Raw genomic sequence first — 20,068 nt, 5'->3', positions numbered from 1 at the left:
AATCTTGAAAGTACAGATAGTGTCTGTCTCCCCAATCCAAGCTAGAAGCTGGTTCCATAGAAGAGGGGCCTGAAAACTGAAGGCTCTGCCTCCCATTCTACTTTTAAATACTCTGGGAACAACAAGTAAGCCTGCAGTGCGAGAGCAAAGTGCACTAATGGTGATATGCTACTATAAGATCATTAAGATAAGATGGAGACTGATTGTTTAAGACCTTGTATGTGAGGAGCAGGATTTTGAATTCAATTCTGGATTTAACAAGGAGCCAATGAATGGAAGCCAATACAGGAGAAATCTGCTCTCTCTTTCTAGTCCCTGTCGGTACTCTTGCTGCAGCATTTTGGATTAGCTGAAGGCTTTTCAGCGAGTTTTTAGGACTTCCTGATAATAATGAATTACAGTAGTCCAGCCTGGAAGTAATGAATGCATGAACTAGTTTTTCAGCATCACTCTGAGACAGGATATTTCTAATTTTAGAGATATTGCACAAATGGAAGAAAACAGTCCTACATATTTGTTTAATATCAAGTCAAGTCAAAGTCAAGCCACGAAAACTTTATTCACCCCCAAGGGGCAATTAAGATAGTTGATACCTATATATGTACATTGAAGAACATATCCTGGTCAAAAATGACTCCAAGGTTCCTCACAGTGTTACTGGAAGCCAAGGTAATGCCATCCAGAGTAAGAATCTGGTTAGATAGTTTCAACTTAATGACTTAAAAAATTGAATTAGGGATCTTAAAATTTTAGCTTCTTTAGAAGCAACTTAAACTTTCAAAATGGCAATTTTGAGATTTAGACATAAGATAATTTTGCTCATCTCTTAGACTTAATTCTGCCAGACATTTTTTCAGTAGTAGAAACAAGGTTAAAAAAAAGAAAGAAGCCTGGGATTGTATTTTTCTGAAAATTAAAACACTCAGACGGCCACAAGAAATTGTATATTACAAAAAGATAACACAAAATAAAACTCTTCTATTCTAATTCCACGAAGGCCACATTATATATAAATATTTTCGGGATTTTTTTAAATAAATAAAATTATTATAAAAGTAAAAAGTTGTATTAGCTCCTCCTTAAATTTAATTTGTTGAAGACTTTAAAATCTTGTTTTAAAATGCTTTAATCAAGCTTTTAATCTGAAATGGTGAGGTCAATGACTTGTAAAAAAAACCCAACAAAAAAAAACCCCAATCGTGTTTCGTACAAGACCTTGGTTCTATGTAGATGTTTAAGTGAACTTTAACCATTAACAAAATCTTATTACCTGAAATATGACCCATATTTACCCTGTAATTCAGAGGTTATGCTGTGACAGACAGAGAAACAATGAAATTCTAAAGAAACAAAGACCCCACGTTTTAGTGTGAGACTGAAAAGAGACGACAACATAGTGTGATCCCTTTGGTCAGAGTTGCTGACAGGGGATAACCCTTTAAAACGGCCCCTCTCTCCTGTCCTGTCCCATCCCCTGCCTCGTGGTCTCTGTTCGCTCCCCCAGCCCATGCCTGCCTTTCTCCATACACACTGATTGACTACATGGCTGGACTATTACTATGCCTCTAAACACACCTGCACGGCAACCAGCACGAGCAGCACCTGACCAGCACTGAGATACTTCACTAACCCTCAAATCATTGATTTGATTTATTAAAGCAGGAGGACAGACAGAGGAGAAGGTCAGTGGATTTTGATGTGGTGGCTGATGGGATGCAATGTGTGAATCTATGTCAGCCACGTTTGTTGAATGCAATAGTGTTTAAGCTAGATTAAGCAGTTGAAGCTATTATGTTTTTACAGTGCCGAGTCACTTAGGACAGCCTTGTGAATCGCTTTCATGTATCTATCTAAAACGTTGAAATGTACAAATAAATAAAATAAAATACTAAAGTTAAGAACATCAACTCAGTTACAAAAGATAATAAACCACTAACCATAAAAAGGACCTTATAGTGACACAGAAATGATTAACAGTGCTTATTTAAGTAGCTTGAAATATCTAGTTATTTATGATAAAGCTGACATTTTCCTCAGTGGGAAATGGCTATTTATTATATCTAATTATTTATATAATAAATACATTCTTTATTTAAAAAAACAACAACATGTAAATGGTTGGGCTAAAATGCTGTACTCAAATAGCCAAAACCATTTGTATAAACTGATTTATAACCTCTGTTTGCACACACATCACCTCAAAGTTAAATATTTCTGAAAAGCTTTTTACACATAAGTGAGTATTATATTTAATCTGATGGGTCACTTAAACAAGTTCAAAAAGAGCAGAAATACATTATTGTATGCCTACATGCATTAGCGTACCTGTGCTTTACACTTTTTATATGTGAAAAATAGTTTTATGGTGTTGTTCACCTCTGAAGCTTAAAGCTCGAGTTAAGCAGAGGCTTCAGTAACTGTTCCTCTCCTGTCAGAAGCACATACTGGAAAGAGAGAGCATCCACAGCACATCTGCAAGCGGTCATATCATGATTGAGAGTGACAGAGAGCTGTCAGCCATGGTGCAGGAGCTATGGGACAATGATATCAACAGACTAAAGCCTGGAAAAGACTACAGGATCTCCCTTCAGGTGCATCACGCACTCAGACACACACAGACACCTGTTGTAGATAATAGTATATATTGCAAACTTATGACGATATCTGACAGTCTGCATTACACCTCAAAACAGGCACTGTTCTTCTCCTGCAAATAGAGCTCAAGTTTTTAGCTCTGAATGAGCTTTACTCAGTAAAAAAGTCAAAGCCCGGAAACTTAGAGACCTACTGTAAAGGTAAAGGTTAGATCTTTGTGATAGAAACCGTCGATATTTATGGAAATTTTTATTGTAGGTCTTCCTAATTTGGACAAACTTTCTACTTGTATTTTTTACCACGTAGTAGTAATACTTACATTTTGGAGGCACAAGTAAGAGTAAAGGAAAAGATATCACTGGAAGCATACATGAGGAGCATTTTATGAAAAGCACTGTTCTTCCTGTTTCAGGGAAAAGCTGGAGACAGCATGAACATCAATGACAACAATGACGGGGCGGGATATCCACTGTTTACCTTTGTCGATGAGAACATTTTCAAAAAGGAGACTTTTTTAGGTAAGTGCACTAGGCACTGTATTGTTATCATCCATGTTTATAGGACTGAGCAGCCCTAAACATTGTTTAATGACGTAATGTGCCACTGAAATGTGCCTCTGTTGATCTTTGCAGCCTTTATCTCCCTGCTGGATAACTATGAGAGTGACACCGGTAAGCCAGAAATTGTAACTCCTGAGGAAGTGGCAGAGAACCACAAGTTCCTGGACTCCATCGTTCAGACTCCCACCATGAAGGTACCTATGAGGGGCATTTGACTATGTTCGCCATCGTAGGTTAGTGTCATTATTAAATACAGAGGATGAAGAAATATTATCAATGGCTTTCTATGACAGGAACAAAAAAAAAACAAACGGATGTTAGTAGCACTTATTTGTCTGTGGAGGTTTGTTCCAGTTTCACCTACTAATGGTGGAAGAGATAAACTCATGGGATCACTAAATAATTAGGATTTATCCTCTGTGGGTTAAAGGTATTTGAGATATTTAAGTCCTGATCGGACCAACTAGCGCTTTCATCTCGAGCCACCCTGCTAACTGAGCTATAAGCATTTTGTAATAAGTTCTTCTATTTTTTAGATAGCCCATAAATACCTGGTCAAGAAGCATCTTTCGCCTGAGGATGAGACAGAATTCAAGAAGCAGCTGTACAGGATCTGGTTTGAGCTTTATGCGAGGAGAGGATCCAGCAGGTGGGTGGAATCTGCGTCAGTGGAATTCAGCACCGCGATGGTAAATACAGGCTGACAAACTGGCTCTGTGTGGCAGATACATTCAGAGTCAGTGCTGTCAAATGGAAGAAAAAAAAAGTGTTCAGGATTGGCTTGTCCATGTGGGCAGCTGCAAATTTAAGGCATCGATTTTGGAGCAGCTTCTTTTTTGGCCGGTAACCTCTCAGTCCATGTTGATGTAAAACTGGCTTCACTGTGGACAGCAACACTGCTGGTCCAGCAGTTTCCAGTTCATGGCAGTCTGGAGCCTTGGTGGTTCCTGGGTTGTTCCTGAACATTATAACCAATTTCATCTCATCTGAGTGGGTCTTCTTCCAGATCCTGGCAAAGCAAAGCAAAGACACATCCAAATAACTTGTACATATGTATGATCGTTTAAACTCGCAATCTTGGAATCTGCAATTGTCAAGGAAAACTACTGTGGCATTCACGCCCATGATGAGTGGCTGTAAACTTCTGACATTGCCCTTTTTGTCTCTCTTCAGGCCAGACTCTTCGGGCTTTGAACACGTGTTTGTTGGAGAGACAAGAGGGGGGAGGACTGTTATTGGTTTTCACAACTGGATCCAGCTATACTTACAAGAGAAGCTGGGCCATATTGATTACAAAGGCTACAGTGTCACTGCACATTCACCCCAGGTATACTATTCTTAAGACTTTCTTTAATTAAACTCAGGCAAAGAAGTTCTTTTCTCTGGTACTTTACTTTTAACTATTTAGACAGATATTCAAAAATGTATTCAGGTTACTTTTTCCCTGTATATTTATCAGTAATTTCTTTCCTGCCTTTTCTCCACTGTCAGCAAATATCTGTCAAACAATCTGACTCATTTCTCCCTGCCTAACCGGCTTTTTCATTTTGCCCCTACCGCAGCCCGATGAGAACAAACACATCCTGGCGCTACAGTTTAGCTGGAAGAACGGTATAAAGCCCAAGGGCAGCATCTTCATCGGAGTCAGTCCCGAGTTCGAGTTCGCCCTCTACACTCTCTGTTTCCTCACCTCGCCTAATGAACGCGTCAAAGTCCAGTTCAGTTTGTACGACATGGAGATTGTTTGCCACCACTACAACCAGAAGCATATAGGTACCACCTACCCTGTGCTCCTCAGGTACCTGAACCCTCGGTAACTCGACTAGAAAATACATCTGACATACAACTTCCCCATCACTTAAGCTTGGGTACAAAGTGTCATAGGTATTGTTGTTGTCTTTTTATTTTACATAAAGATACAATAAAACCTTCCAAGAGCTAACTGCATTGCCTTTGTTTCTGTTTTGAGAGTGTGCTACGGATTACGTGATGGGAAATAACTGATGAGTCTCTGAAGTCTGAAGCCGGATACTGATCTATCTTTATCTCTATTTTACATTTTTTCTTAATCTTTCTTAACATTTTAGGTCATTAAATACATTTTAATACTAGACAAAGATAACCAGAGTAAATAAAAACCTGTAATTTTTAAGTAATGATTTAATTTATTAAGAGAAAAAAACATAAACATACTTGACCCTATTAAAAAATGAATTGCTCCCTAGACCTAATAACTGGCAGCAACACTGGAGAGTTTTTGAACACGAATGGCCTGTTTGAGGTCATGCCAAAGCATCTCAGTCTGATTTAAGGCTGGACTTTGAGTAGGACTCTGCAAAATATTCTTTTGTTTTTTCTTTTATTGATTTTTATGTGTGTGGGGGATTTTTTTGAGTCATTCAGAGGTGGACTGGCTGATGCGTTTCAGATCACATCAGCCAGTCTTGAAGATCGTCCCATGGAGGCCATTTTTGTCCAGTTCTTATTGTTGAATCATGAACTCTGACCTTAAATGAGGAAAGTGAGGTCTGCAGTTCTTTAGATGTTGTTCTGAGTCCTTTCCAGACTGATAGATATCAGTGATTTTGTTTATCATCTGTTCTTGAGTTTATTTTGATGGTGGCATGATGTTTGCTTTTATAGATCTTTCAGACTTTACTTTGTCAAACAGGTTCAAATGAAGTGTTTTCTTGATTCAACAGGTCTGGCACTAATCAGGCCTGGGTTTGGCTAGTGAAATTGATCTGAACTTTCCAGAAAATATGGTTAATCGCTGCTAAATCATGATTTCATAAATTTAATTTTTAATTTTTAATTATAAAATTAAAAAAAATTGTATTTACTTGTGTTATCTTTGCCTAATATTAAACGTAAAAACTCCAAAACACGTACAAAAGACAACAGAAGTGCTCCAGGATGCTAGGCGCAGTGTTGAGCTTTTGTTACCTAGTTGCTACACAAGCCAGCAAGTACCAACGACCGGATTTGGTGTGTGGTAGTAACAGGTAAATGAACACTTTTTTTTTTTTATTATTTGAATATATATGAGTGCTTGTGTATAAATACACAAACAATACACATATGCTTTCAATTGTGTAATTTAAGTGATCTAGGTAGCTCTGTTTTGGAAGTTCAGTTAACTCTAGAAATGTGTTTTGGAGTTTCAAATCAAATCAAATCAAATCACTTTTATTGTCACATCACATGTGCAGGCACACTGGCACAGCACATGCGAGTGAAATTCTTGTGTGCGAGCCCCACAAGCAACAGAGATGTGCAAACACAACAACACAAACGAGCAAAATACAAGAATGGCCAACCTGAAACGAATAAATATATGTACAATATATAATAGTGTATGCATTTCTGGATGTGTATACTAAATATTTTCCTACGTGTGTGTGTGTGTGTGTGTGTATACACATTTTTACAAATTAAATAGTAAAAAAATAAAAAAAAATAAAAAATGTGTACGTGCTTTGTCTCAAGGGGCCACCGCATATATTTATATATAAACATATATAAATAAAACCACTTTTTTTTTACATTAGTAATTCCTTTTGTGCATAATTTTATATTATTGTTAATAATAAATTAATTAAAGCAACAAAACAACCTGAAGAGTCGGTTTGGAGACGAAAGAGCCGGAAGAGCCGGTTCTTTCGGCTCGACTTACGGTGTGTTCACACAACGGATGACCGAATGAGCGTCAGACATGAAAGTCATGGAAAGGCGCGATACCGCGATGGGGCCCGCGAAAATCGGAGCAGATTGCGCGCGAAAACGAAAAACGCGGAAACGGGTCAGTAGCGGTCTGGCGTTTGACTGCGAATAAAACACGCGCGTGAGTTTGTGTTGCATTTGGCATACGGCGTTTCGCGTCTACGCGAGTGGAAATCTGACTCCAGCGCAATCGCCGCGACACATCAGAGCTGTGACGTGACGTTACTAGTCAGAGGGGCAGATCCAGCCAAAGCCTTTCATACTTCAATGGAGGGGAAGGCTAATCAATGCGGTAGCAAACAACTCGGAGCTGTACAACACCAGCTGCTTTCAGTACCGAGACAGGAATAAAAAGGACCGAGCTTGGAGGAAGATATGTGAAGAGATCGGGCAACCTGGTAAGTTCATTCATTTCTCTTTTGAAAGTTTTCACTGACCCGGGAAGCCGCACAAAAGCTAGCAAGCCACCGCTATTTTTCCACTGACGTACAAATACCGTTCTGCTTTTATGCATGTTGTCATTTAGGAATATATTTTATTGTTTATTAATAAACAGCACACAGTGGTCCCGCTGTTCATCCGTCACTGCTTTGCTTTTTCGCTGATTTTTTATTGCACAGTACAGCATTGCATTCTGCAGCCTGATTGACAAATCTCCTGCGCTTGCCAAATTTATCACGTTTGGTTTTGATAACCATCGCGTCCAATAGAAAAAACAGCACAAAAACACCCATAACTATGAGCCTCATTCGGAAATAGACACCTGCACCGTGAGGGAAAAAGGCGCACGAAAGTGGCGGGCAGATGAAGACAAACCGCGGCATAATAATACTTTTACGTTTTGCAATCTACAAAGGTTTGCACTTTGAGAATCAATTGTGAGAACTGTGACCAGGGGCTAGTTATTCTGAGAACCCCTGCAATAAATGAGGGACCACTGTCTACTCTACGATTATTATATCCAACCTGTTAACATTTAATACTGTATTGATAGAACGAACTGATTCTGCAGCAGAGCATCCCCAGTCCCTGAGCTCCTGCTGCTGCACCCACAGATATGTACAGCAAGCACTGATACCTTTTTAGTCGGTGGGATTCCCTTGTGATCACCTTTACTAAATATCTACAACCAATCTGATTATATCCTGTTATTGTTTTTTTTTTTTTCAATGTTGAAATTAAAATCTAGTAGCAGCCTTCTCATTTCTTTGTGTTTTGTGCTGTTTTACAGGCCCACAGAGGAGGACAGCTCCGAGGCAGATGAGGGACGGGTCCCAGGACGGTCCATCGGCGGTGGAGCTGGCCATCCTGGAGTCCCTGAAGAGGCCACACCAGTCTCCAATGGAGCATTTCCTCCTCAGCCTTGTTCCTGCTCTGGAGAGCAGCTGGTCCTTTTTATTCCTGTCTCTCTGTAAATTCTTATATTTTATATATTTATGTTTAATGTTTTTCTGTTTGAGACTTTTAATAATAAATAATAAATAAATAATAAATAATGAAATTTAATAATAAATAATAAATTTCAAATAAATGTTTATAATGACTAATGTCTCAGTTCTACTACACAGCAAATGTTGGCACACGACTTGACACATGTAGAATTTATTTCATATTATACTAATGACAAAATATACTGATACAGTGGGATGCAGAAGTTTGGGCAACATTGTTAATAGACATTATTTTCCTGTATAAATCGTTGGTTGTTACAATAAAAAATGTCAGTTAAATATCATACAGGAGACACACACAGTGATATTTGAGAAGTGAAAAGAAGTTTACTGGATTTACAGAAAGTGTGCAATAATTGTTTAAACAAAATCAAGCAGGTGCATCAATTTGGGCATCACAAAAAAAAGAAATAAATATTTAGTGTATATCAATGTGTGTGTCTCCTATGTGATAAATGGGGTGCCTTTGTCTGGACGTGCTTCCCATCCAGAGCTGCACAGCACAGAGGAAAGTTCCAGCGCTCCTGGAATCCCTCTGTGATGGACCGCCAGTCTCCAGGTGAAGGCACAGCCATGAAGTCGTCCACTAGACAGTCCCAGATGGACGTCGCTGCCTGGGGGGTGATCTGGCTCACCGTGGACACACCGACTCTGAAACTGAACGCGATGGTCCTGAAGGAGTCCCCGGTGACAAGGAACCTGGACAAAATTGTTCAAAATCAGTATTATGTGTACTGCAGTTACAAAATACATTATTCAAATTCCAAAATACTTTTGTGATGTCAGATATAAATCACAAAACTTAAATCTTACATAAAACATTTTGTAATTATAAGGATAATTACAAAATGTATATTAGATAATATCTAAAACAGTTGTGTTTTGTTTTAACTTTAACATATCATAATTTGATTGGTAGCAACTTTCACAACTACAGTGAGCCAATCACTCATAATTCCTAAACATGTCAATCAGGTAGGAATGAAGTGAGACATTAATAGAAATAAAGAGTTGTATGTTGACATGTAGCCTTTCCTTGCTTAAATCATTAATATTTTTGAAAAATTAATCTGTGATAAGACAGCTTATCAAGATAGAACCATGTAACTAGAGATGAATCAAACTGTTCAGTTTTATCTAACTGTTTTAATTAATAAAGGCTGGTGACGCCTGCTATAGAGTCTGACAGCTGCAGGGATTATATACAAATATTCAACTATCCCAGAATTAAACCAGGTCTAAATAAAAAGGAGTGAGTATCACTACAAAGGTTAACTCAGTGGTCCTAATGCTACAGTTTGATATCAGCAAACACCGAGCGCATACATTGATGTGACACCACAGCCATGCTATCATGCAAACACTGATAACAGCATAAATCGAATTAAATCGGGACTTGATGAGAGCTTCTGAGTATCACTAGAAATATTATAAAGAGTCGTCTCTGTACCACAGTTTGCTTTCAGTAAACACCGACAGCATTCACTGTTAGCATAGCACATCCATGTTAGCAGTGTATAACTGGATGGATTAGCATATTAGCACAGATATCAATAAAGGACTACCGTATTAAATAGTTTTACTAACCTCAGGCAGACGGACAGGCGCTCTGCAGGTGGGATTGAGCGTCTGTAGTTGGTGTCTAGGCGGGCGATGCTGGGACCGACGAGGGAAAGCAGGTCCTCAAACTGGCCGACGGTGATAGCGCTGGAATCGGCCGTCATCCAGGCGCAGCTCCTGGAGCAAGTGGTGAAACTCACCAAACTGCTCATGCCTCTGGAGGACCTGATGGACCCAGGTACGGCGAGGACGTCTTTTACGCTGCTGCTCTGCTCTCCACAGTACATAGAGAAGGGAGACTCTCTCTTCAAGCGCTAGCTCGATAGCTGCCATCTTGCAAAGATACCGGTCTGGCACAACTCCCTCCCACATTCCTCCCACATTTCTGGTTCACGCGCGTCAAAATATCATATTTTGAGGCGCGATGGATTTTTCTTGGACACGCGTTGAGACGCGAATGTACACGCGTCAAATTAGGGGCGTTTGGGGCGTTTTATTCGCGTCCATCGCGTTCGGTGTGAACACACCGTTAGTGTGTCGAGCCGAAAGAGCCGGTTCTCTAAAAAGAGCCGGAAATCCCATCACTACTTTAAATTATCTTAAATGATCTTGTTTCACTTTCACGACCGAAAGGTGGCAGTACAGGGTTTGTTGTGGCCAATGACGTCAATCAGTTGACGTACAAGAACTTCGTCAAGTAAGTGAGAACGTAGCGGAAACTGATTAATTACATAATAAAATAATTGCAATCTAGCATTAAAATAGAACATGTTTCTTAATTGAAAATACGCGAACGAATACAAAGTTGTAAAACTGCAATGACAACATATTTTTAATTATTATTAAAAACCCAAAGTATTGCGAATTAGGCATCACAATGGATTTTATTTTGAAATGCTAACAGGAAACCTTTTGTATTTTGTCGGTCGCTAGTTTAACTTCACAGCATACAGGCACAGCCGAACGAGGAGTCTTTCCATTGTGGCGAGGACAGAGTTTACCGTTTGTACTGTTATATAATTTCTTACTCGTTGGGTGTCTTGCTGGCATACCTTTCTGTCGTTGATTGATAGCCGTTCAAGCGGGAATGGCCGAATCGAGCCCCAGATATCAGCAGGTAAGAGAAGGCTTAAAGTCAAGCTAAAAGACGTTAAAGCTTCAGTCGTAGGTACCGTCGTCTAAATGCTGTTAGCATCGAACTGTTAACTTCGAAGATAAAGTCGCCCAGGCGTGTCGCTTCGTGTTTGAAAACAAGACAACAATTTCCCGTCGAATAAAGATGGATGTCGTCGATGGATTTAAGCCGATTAAATTGTGGGGGTTCTTATTTTAATCGTATAAAGGGTTAGGTGTGTTAACGGGAAGCTAACGCGCTAACGAGACGCTAAAGGTTTTAATTACGCGTTACGTGAATTTTGAACCGGGTTTTTCTTTTGTTCTGTGATAATATGTGGGCGTCTTTTTCATATTGAATTACAGTCTACCGCGAAAGGTTGCCAGCTACTGAGTATTGTTTGGTAAATAAGGTCAACCGTTGAACAATATCTCGATCACCTTTTGAAAAATATGAGAGCATTTAAACTGTGGCTATCACCTGAGCTGCACCAATGGGTGTGTTTACTGTTGTTATTAGAGCACACAGGCCGTATTAGATGCATGTTCATGTTGGTGTTTGATATAATAACTAATGATCAGGTGCATAGAGGCTAATTTGAGTCTATGAATTTCTCACTATGGGGGAAAAATACTCAAGATCTATTGACAGTAAAGGGAACTATATTTATAGTCATATTTATATAGATAGATACTTTAAGCATCTCAAAAAAGGAAATTACTGTGTTACAGCTGCCAGTGTAAAGAATAAAAATATAAATATTATAATCTACAGTAAAAAGAAAACTGTCAAAAGTACCATAGGCCTGTAGTGAAGTTAAAGAAAACAAAAATAAGACTGGGATTGCGCCAAAGAGAATTTTAGCAAATGTGCACATGACAATAAATTAACAGTTACACTTTAATGTCTAAGCTACATAATGTATGATTAATACTCCTGCAGTCCTAGTGTTCCTGGAAACTGAGTTATGGCAATTGAACAATCAGTCTTAGTTTTAAACTCTTATTTTGGGGAAATAGGAGCAAATAAAGTCTCACTGTTTCTAAGTCATAACTGTGTTGGTCTGGTTTCACAGACTTACCTGCTAACAGTTTCCTTGCTAATAACAAAAAAAAGGAGAAATAAGAAACACATCACTCAACATCTTTTTTTTCTTTCTTTTTCCCAGTTCTGTTTTTCTGATGATTATATCAATGCTGAGTTTTAAGTTCCTTTTAAGTAGGTCAGGATGTCCAGTGTTGTGCCACAACTTTCAAACATGCAGGCTTCTTCCCTGGCTCAGAATAGGACACTGGGGGAATGCCTGTGCACTTGACTGGTCTTCAGTTTTATATCCAAACCTTTGTTATGGGACTTAACAGAAATCTGTCTTTTCTTGTAACTGGGACAAATATGGAAGTTAAAAAAAATCTGTATGGGGGCCAGTGCGTTTAAAAGTTCATTTGGGCTGAATTTCTCAATAATATCAAAAGTCTGCTTAATACTTAATATTGTAAAATCTTAAACAATGAAGAAGTGACATCTGTATAGTTTCTTATGACATGTTTAGATTTTATTTAATTTAGTTGACTAGTTGTGGGATTTTTTTTTTAATATGCAATATTTAATCTGCTGTTAAAAAGCTATTTGACTTGAAGGGCAGAACTGATCAGTCCTAGGACTTGTCTGTGCATCTTGACAGCAGACTTCACACCTTTAGTTGTCTTAAACTGTCTTGTTTCACTTCTTTAGAAAGGTTTCAACATTAAAACTAGCAGGCTTTTTCCTGGCTCATAATCTGCCTTAGGCGAGCGTGAAGTTATTTTTGGCCACTTGATAGGCAAATATGCATATGGAGGGTTTACGCATATATGCCTCACAGCTTTAACTGTGAACTTAATTTATCTTCCTCTCACAGCTTACCAATGAGGAGGACTCAGAAGAGAGCCCACAGGTAGCGGCTGATGCTCCTCCGCCGTACAGCAGCGTCACAGCGGACAATTCTGGTAAAAATGATGTTTCCTTGGAGCTGAGGTCATCTGTAGTGGTGGCATTTTGGTCCACACAGGAGTGCCTGAGTAAAAGTCATGTATTAATAACTGCAGTGTACATTTTGTTGGAAAAGTAGTGAGCTAAATGCAACATGTAGCTGAGAAAGAATTGATGTGTTATTGGGCAAACTGTGTGGATATATTAGAATCCTCCAGAAGACACATGGGAAAAAATACAGGAAATTTCCTCTTTCACTTTTTCCATTTAGCCACCACTTGCAGACTAACCCCCTTAAAGGTTTATGTGAATGTTTGAGAACACGTGTTCAGTGTTAGCTTTAGTTTTGTCTTTGTCAACAAAAGGATTGGACCTGTTTAGAATTAAATAATACTTTTTTTTTTTTTTCAGTTTTGTGTGTGCGTGTGTTTGAAACTGTGCTTTATTTCTTCGCTAGCGTTCTTTGACTGCAAGGAAGATGGGATTTTCCCCAAGCCTCCGTCATACAATGTAGCAACTACGCTGCCTTCCTATGATGAAGCAGAAAGAACCAAGGCTGAGACTAATGTTCCCCTGGTACCTGGAAGAGTGAGTGTCTCACTTTTTTTTTTTCTGCCTGCGGTCACATTCAGTACATACGCTCTCTCACACATATACACTCGTACACTGATGCTTGTGCTTGAACACTTCCTGTGTTGTCTGCAAGGCACGAAGTCTTATCGCTCAGCTGTGGAATTTTTTTTTAGTCTTCTTCATGTATGTGACTGTATCTTTTCTGCTCGTCTTTGTTACCGGATTGAACAAATGCAGATTCAAAAATGAAGAAAAACATTTCTTCTTGTTCATATCAAAGGACATTTGCTGATATCTTTGCACTCAGTGCCCTCAGCTAGCCGCAGTGTAGTGCTCACAGCCTTTTCTGATCTCCTCTTTGTGCACTTGGTTGTTCGTATTGTTTACTCAAAACCAGAGTAAATATAGGTGCAGCCTTTCTACTGTGTGACAAGCTTAGGACAGTCTGTAATGATGCAAAGTTTGGATTATATTTTTGTACCAGTAACTAACGTGTGACATAGCTAGAGCTAGCCACATAAATCGATGTTTCTGGTTGGTGTTTGTACTGCTGTTATATCAGTCCCAGTGCCTTACATCACTTTTTACTTAGTGATGGAGATGTGTAGTAGCAGTGTAAACTTTAAAAATGTTAGGAAGACAGACTAAAAGATGTGATAATATACTCACTGGCCACTTTATTAGGTGCACTTTTTTTTTTTTTTTTTTTTTTAAACTACTGGCTTGGGCCCCCGTTGGCCTCCAGGACTGTCTTAGTAATTTGTGGCATAGATTTAACAAGCTCATGGAATCATTCATCAGAGTCTTCGGTCCTTATTTGGTCCATATAGATTTTGTCAGCTCAACATCCACAAGACGAATCTCTTGCTTGTTTCACCACATTCAAAAGGTTCTCTATTGGATTGTGATCTGGTGATTCTGGAGGTCCTTTGAGTACAGTGAACTCATCATGATGTTCAATAAACTTGATGATTCGGGGTTTATGACACAGCACATTATTCAGCTAGAAGCAGCTGTCAGGTTTTAAAGGGATGGAAGTGCAGTATATACAGGGATTGAAACGGTCAACAACAGTACTTTGTGGCATTTAAACAAACTGTTGATACAAGGCAGGATGGATTTGTTCTTTCATGCCTTTTACACCAAATTCTGACCCTACCGTCTGAATACTGCAGGAGAGAGCAAGACTCATCAGACCAGGCAGCCAGTCTTCTGTTGTGTAATTTTGGTGAGCCTGTGTTAACTCTAGCCTTGGTTTCCTGTTCTTATCTGACAGCAGTGACACACTATGTGATCTTCTGCTACTGCAGCCCATCTGCTTCAAGGTTCAATATCTTGCTCTCCTGCATCTGTAATGAGTGGTTACAGTAACACAGTAACTGTGGAGTCACTCTTGCCTTACTATGAGCTCGAAGCAGTCTGGTCATTCTCAGGTTAGCATTTTCTGAAATACTTAAATTATCCCTGACACCAACAGTCATGCAGAGTCACTTAAATCACCTTTCTTTATCATTCTGGTGCTGATGTTTGCACGGCAGCAGGTTGTCTTTGACCATGTCTACATGCCTCAATGCATAAAGTTGCTGTGATCGGCTAATATTTAAATGAATAAGGAATTGAACAGATGCACCTAATAAAGTGGCTAAGAGGATCTTATCGTTAACATTATGTATGGGGTGTCTTATATAGTTTTAAAAAAAGGGGAGATCACTCTTCATCCTCCACAGTATGGCAATAAAGGGAGTTTTAAAAAGATTCAGTAGTTTAAACAGTCAGGTGCTGGTTTATTACAAGGAATTCATATCACACCTCTCTCTCTCTCTCTCTCTCACACACACACACACGCACACACACACACGCGGAAACTAAGAGCATGTTTTTAGCTGTGAAATGGTGGCTCATGTATGACCTCTAGTGGTCACTGTGATGCACTGCATCTTACTGCATGTGGGGCTGCCCTGTTTGATTGCTGCTGTTGTGTTTCTCTGCCACACATTGCCTTGCGCTCAGCAGCAGCCTCAGCACAGGGACCGCCTGGAGACTTTTGACGATGTAATTCGCAGTTCACTGGAGGTAACTCGAAGAAGAGTGTACGATGAGAAGGAGTGCGTTTGGTCCTGGTTGTGTAGTTAGAGTGTGTTTGTATTAAAACCCTCAACCCCAGACCTTCCTGTGTGTTTGTGTATGTAGACTTTAGAGTGTTAGCTGAAAGTTATGCAAGACCTAGTTCTGCTGGTGGCCTGCATTGAATCGGACACATGCCAGACTTTTAGGTAAAGTCACGGTGATAGTAATTAAGTCGGCTTGCTGTCTTGTGAAAGTTTCCATTAGTGTGTTGGTTGTTCATGTTTTGTTCATTCTGTTTGTTAGGATGACTTGGTTTCTACCAAGAGATGCTCACCCAGGCTCAATCACAATTGGCTTTGTCTACATTCTAACTGTAGAAATTAAAATATAGCAGTGTGATGTGTTTGAATTTAAATTGTCAAAATTTGAAATGATTAAATGAAAGCCCGGGAAGCTCTGCTGCTGTCGTGTGTTGCTGTGATGACATTTTCTCGCTGATTAAACGCCTCACTGTTTTTGTGCTCTTCTGTTACTCACTCCATCACAGGATGAAGACTTTGTTACCAGAGATGACTTTGAAGATGCAGATCAGCTGAGAATAGGAAACGACGGCATCTTCATGCTCACTTTCTTCAGTTAGTTTCCCAATCGTAAACATGTTCTGTATTCATCAGCTCCTCTCTTCCTTGGATTTGTGCAGAGATGACTGACTTTTTCCACCTTCTCTCTCGCCCTTTCAGTGGCATTCCTGTTCAACTGGATTGGTTTCTTCCTGTCTTTCTGTCTGACCACCTCTGCTGCCGGACGCTACGGGGCCATCTCAGGCTTTGGCCTGTCCCTCGTCAAATGGATCCTCATAGTCAGAGTACGAGACGCAGACATTACGCAGCACACATACAAACACATAAATTGTGGTTTGGTGTACGCACAAGCAAATCAAAAGCCCCAAACACCACTGTGGTATTTTAATGCCGTCTCTGTAGTGGCTGGCTTGTTGGCACCAAACTGTTTCCTCAAAGATCCGTTTGAGAACTGTGCTGCTTCCTTAATTCGCTTTTAAAATGAAGGACTCATTTGAGTGAAAGCTGGGCCAAATTTATTCTAACCCGTGTTTGTGTTGTTTCATTGGGTTTTTAGTTCTCCGCATACTTCTCAAATTATTTCGATGGACAGTACTGGCTGTGGTGGGTGTTCCTGGTGTTGGGTAAGTAGTGAACCTCTGAATTTAAATGAATTGCATGCTTTGTCTTGAACAGGATAGTTACCATTACCTATAAAAGGTGGAAGTTTAGATATCAAATTCAATAAATAACACTTTATCTATATTTACCAATTTATTTTCAGTAAAGAAATAGGTAAATTGCATAGGCATGTTAGAGTCAAAGAATTTACATTTAAGTCTCTTTCACCCCTCTGTAAATAAACACAAACACTGTTAGCAGGCAAGACAAACAACACAAAAAGAAAATGTGTTTTTAAGGATAAGGTTTTCTTTTTATCAGACTCCCTTGATACCATAGAAAACAATAACAACAGTGAAATTAAAGATGGGAGTAAAACTGGAAGGTCTGGGGTGTTTCAGAGTGTAAGGGAAAAAAATAACATTTGATAAAACTACCTCTTAAAAAAATTACAGAAATGAAATGACAAGTACGTAACTTCACAAGTTGTTCACAGGATGAGAGAGAGGGAAACTATGAATATGAATCATGTGATATCTTTCATTGTAAAGCAAATATAGAAGCAGGTTGGCATAAAAATGTAAAAGTTTTTTATTTTTCCTTAATTTTTATTATTCTGATGTTTTATTTATTACTCTGATATGTATACATCACTTCCCCCCCACCAAAAGTTGGGGGCCATTTAAAAAATATAAATAAATGGAAATTTTGAATTTGATGGCAGCTGGATCATCTTTGTCCTCTTTAGTCCAGAAGACATTTCCTAAAGGAATTTCAAATTTCATTTCCTCTGACCGCAGAGCAGTTTTCCACTTTTCCTCAGTCCATTATAAATGAGCTTTGGCTGGATGAAGATATTTGTGGATCACATTCACATGTGGCTCCTTCTTTGCATGATAGATCCTTATCCTTCATTTATGGACGGCTCTGAACTGTTTTCACAGACGGCGATTTCTCGTGATTGTTTATGAGTCTATGTAGTGATTTCGCTCATTCCTGTTTTTAATCCAGAGCAGCACGATCTCATACATCCAGTTGTGATTTTCAACCTCGTCCCTTACACACAGAGATTTCTCTGCAAATCTTTTGATGATATTATGTACCGTTCTGCCCATCTTTACAAGTGAGGAACTCTGCCTCGCTCAAATGCTGTTTAAATATGCAATCATTTTTAATTAATTAGTTTTTATAAAAGGCTGATGGTATATTGTTGTTTGTAAATGTGAAAAGTTCATAACAAGGCGCGCTAGGAGGCTGAGGGGTGTCAATGGCGGCTGCCAATATTTTACTGGTCCGTCAACAGCTAGCCTAATTAGCTGTAAAATCTTCCACCTGTTGTTTCTTTTTTGTACCACTTACTTTTCCAGCCTTTTGTTATCTTCGTCCCAAATTACTGGAGACAATAAATCCCAAATTAGCCACTATTTCTCCTGAACCAATAAAATCTCTGTTTAAATGTTTTCTTTATTCTCTTGGGAATAAAATGTAGGTTTATGAGATTTGCAAATCATCCCGAGCTTCATTGGAATTGGTTTGCTATCACTTCAATTCACTTATTTATATAGCACCAAACCGCAACAGTCACTAAAGGCAATTTATGTTGTAAGATAAAGATCCTACAGTAATACAAAGAAAACCCCTTTGTCTTTGTTTTACTAGTAAGAGCAGCCGCACCTAGGGGCAGTGAAAGTCGTCACATGGAGATGTAGCATTGTTGTTTATTGGACTAGTCTCATGCCTATTTCTTCCCCTCTTCAGGCCTCTTGCTCTTCCTCCGAGGATTCATCAACTATGCCAGAATCCGCAAGATGGCGGACACTTTCGCCACCCTGCCCCGCACCCGGGTCCTCTTCATCTACTAAACCCCTTCATTCTTTTGTTTCTTGTTTCTACAGTGAGACACACTGTTAAGCGTTATTCAATCAGATAGGGAGAAAATATGTGTTTTTCCTCCCTCGGCCTAACATGATTTGGACAATACCACGTCTGTTGTTCCCTCTTGGTGTAAATCTTTGACTGCTGAGAAATCTGTAAAACCCTTCAGCTGTTAGTGGTGAACTGTCAAGTGCTATTTTACAATTATGAAGTGTGTAGTAAATGTATAAATGATGCCTTATTTACAATTTTACCATCTATTGGTATCTGCAGCATGCTTGGGTCCCTCTTTAACCACCAGGGGGCAGTCTTGCTTTTTGTTCTTCTCTTTTTGGTGGGGGAGTGGGGCACAATTGACTTCTAATGAAGTCATTTGTATAGATAAAGGTGTTTCTCATCCCAGGGGTCAATGGATAATTCTGGGGTTATGGGTTGATTTGTGTAATGTAAAATAATATATTTCAAGTACCAATTTAATGCTTTTAACCTTTTTGACCAATGCGTTTTGCTCTTTGTCAAATGGTACACAGTTCAGGTAATATAGGGCTGTAAAGGGACAATTATTAGCTTTCTGTGGGTTCGAGGCTGAAAATATGGAAGAATATTTGTGTATATCCATAGAAGATCAGGTGGCAGGCTTACTTCAGAGCATTTTTCCTCATGTATTTATAAACACTCCATGTCCTCACTATAATTAGGAATGTTGTTTCCCCATTTGCTTTATACGTATATCGGCCTGATCACCCCTATATGCAGGGATGACCAAACTTGAGGGATCACTGCTTCGCTTAAGGACATGTTGCTAGTCTGACACTGGATTTAGATGTGCAATTGGACACTTCGGTTCAAATAAATGACGCCAATGCCCTGTCTTAGTCACTGGCACCCAGTTGGTGTCCAGAGAGAGAGAGAAAATGTATTGCCAGATGTGATTTTCAAATTCTACTCTTAGGAGTGAGAAATATATTCATTAACGAGAGTTTTTCTTTGATGTAACAATGAAATAAACTTTTTTTTTTTTTTTCATTAATGTGGAAGTGATTTTTATTTATTCTTTGGTTCACTGCTGCACTTTGTTTTCACTGTATTGAGCCAGCTACTTAAAAATTTTAGGACATTTTGTGTTTTCAGTGTGGAATTAGAGAAGTCTTTTTACAAGACAGTGCAGTTCTGTGAAAAACTACACACACGCTTAAAGCTTCCGTAGGAGTTAAGAGGGAAAGTAGCAGCCAGGCGTTGGTAATAAAATACACTTGATTACGTGATCATCAGCAAGTCTGAGCACCAATGTAGAAAGCAGAAGTTTGAACTATTTTGCTTGTCTGGTGCATTCAGTGTGCACATCCAGCATTTGCTGGATGTGCATTAGGGTCAAACTATGCAATGCTTGTATAATTACAT

The 20,068-nt window shown here is 39.1% G+C and overlaps 2 protein-coding genes across 5 annotated transcripts; both read left to right on the top strand.

Moving 5' to 3' along the window:
- Positions 1–1,179: 1,179 nt before the first annotated feature.
- On the top strand, positions 1,180–5,088 carry endou2 (endonuclease, polyU-specific 2). Of its 2 annotated transcripts, none has more exons than XM_026182316.1 (7): positions 1,180–1,682; positions 2,439–2,591; positions 3,008–3,113; positions 3,228–3,349; positions 3,692–3,804; positions 4,329–4,482; positions 4,718–5,088. In XM_026182316.1, the coding sequence occupies exons 2-7, from the start codon at positions 2,490–2,492 to the stop codon at positions 4,970–4,972; spliced, it is 852 nt and encodes a 283-aa protein (XP_026038101.1). In that variant the 5' UTR covers positions 1,180–1,682; positions 2,439–2,489; the 3' UTR covers positions 4,973–5,088. The 2 variants fall into 2 exon arrangements, with proteins under 2 accessions (XP_026038101.1, XP_026038100.1); XM_026182315.1 differs by having other exon boundaries at positions 2,436–2,591.
- A 5,735-nt stretch (positions 5,089–10,823) lies between these two features.
- On the top strand, positions 10,824–19,697 carry ndfip1l (Nedd4 family interacting protein 1, like). Of its 3 annotated transcripts, none has more exons than XM_026182283.1 (8): positions 10,824–11,006; positions 12,901–12,988; positions 13,429–13,559; positions 15,558–15,617; positions 16,159–16,246; positions 16,352–16,476; positions 16,749–16,815; positions 18,551–19,697. In XM_026182283.1, the coding sequence occupies exons 1-8, from the start codon at positions 10,977–10,979 to the stop codon at positions 18,652–18,654; spliced, it is 693 nt and encodes a 230-aa protein (XP_026038068.1). In that variant the 5' UTR covers positions 10,824–10,976; the 3' UTR covers positions 18,655–19,697. The 3 variants fall into 3 exon arrangements, with proteins under 3 accessions (XP_026038068.1, XP_026038067.1, XP_026038069.1); XM_026182282.1 differs by having other exon boundaries at positions 15,555–15,617; XM_026182284.1 differs by lacking the exon at positions 15,558–15,617.
- The last annotated feature ends 371 nt before the right edge of the window (positions 19,698–20,068 follow it).

The sequence above is a fragment of the Astatotilapia calliptera genome, chromosome 10 (assembly GCF_900246225.1).
Source record: "Astatotilapia calliptera chromosome 10, fAstCal1.2, whole genome shotgun sequence".
NCBI lineage: Eukaryota > Metazoa > Chordata > Actinopteri > Cichliformes > Cichlidae > Astatotilapia > Astatotilapia calliptera.
This window is presented reverse-complemented; position numbering and strand designations above follow the sequence as displayed.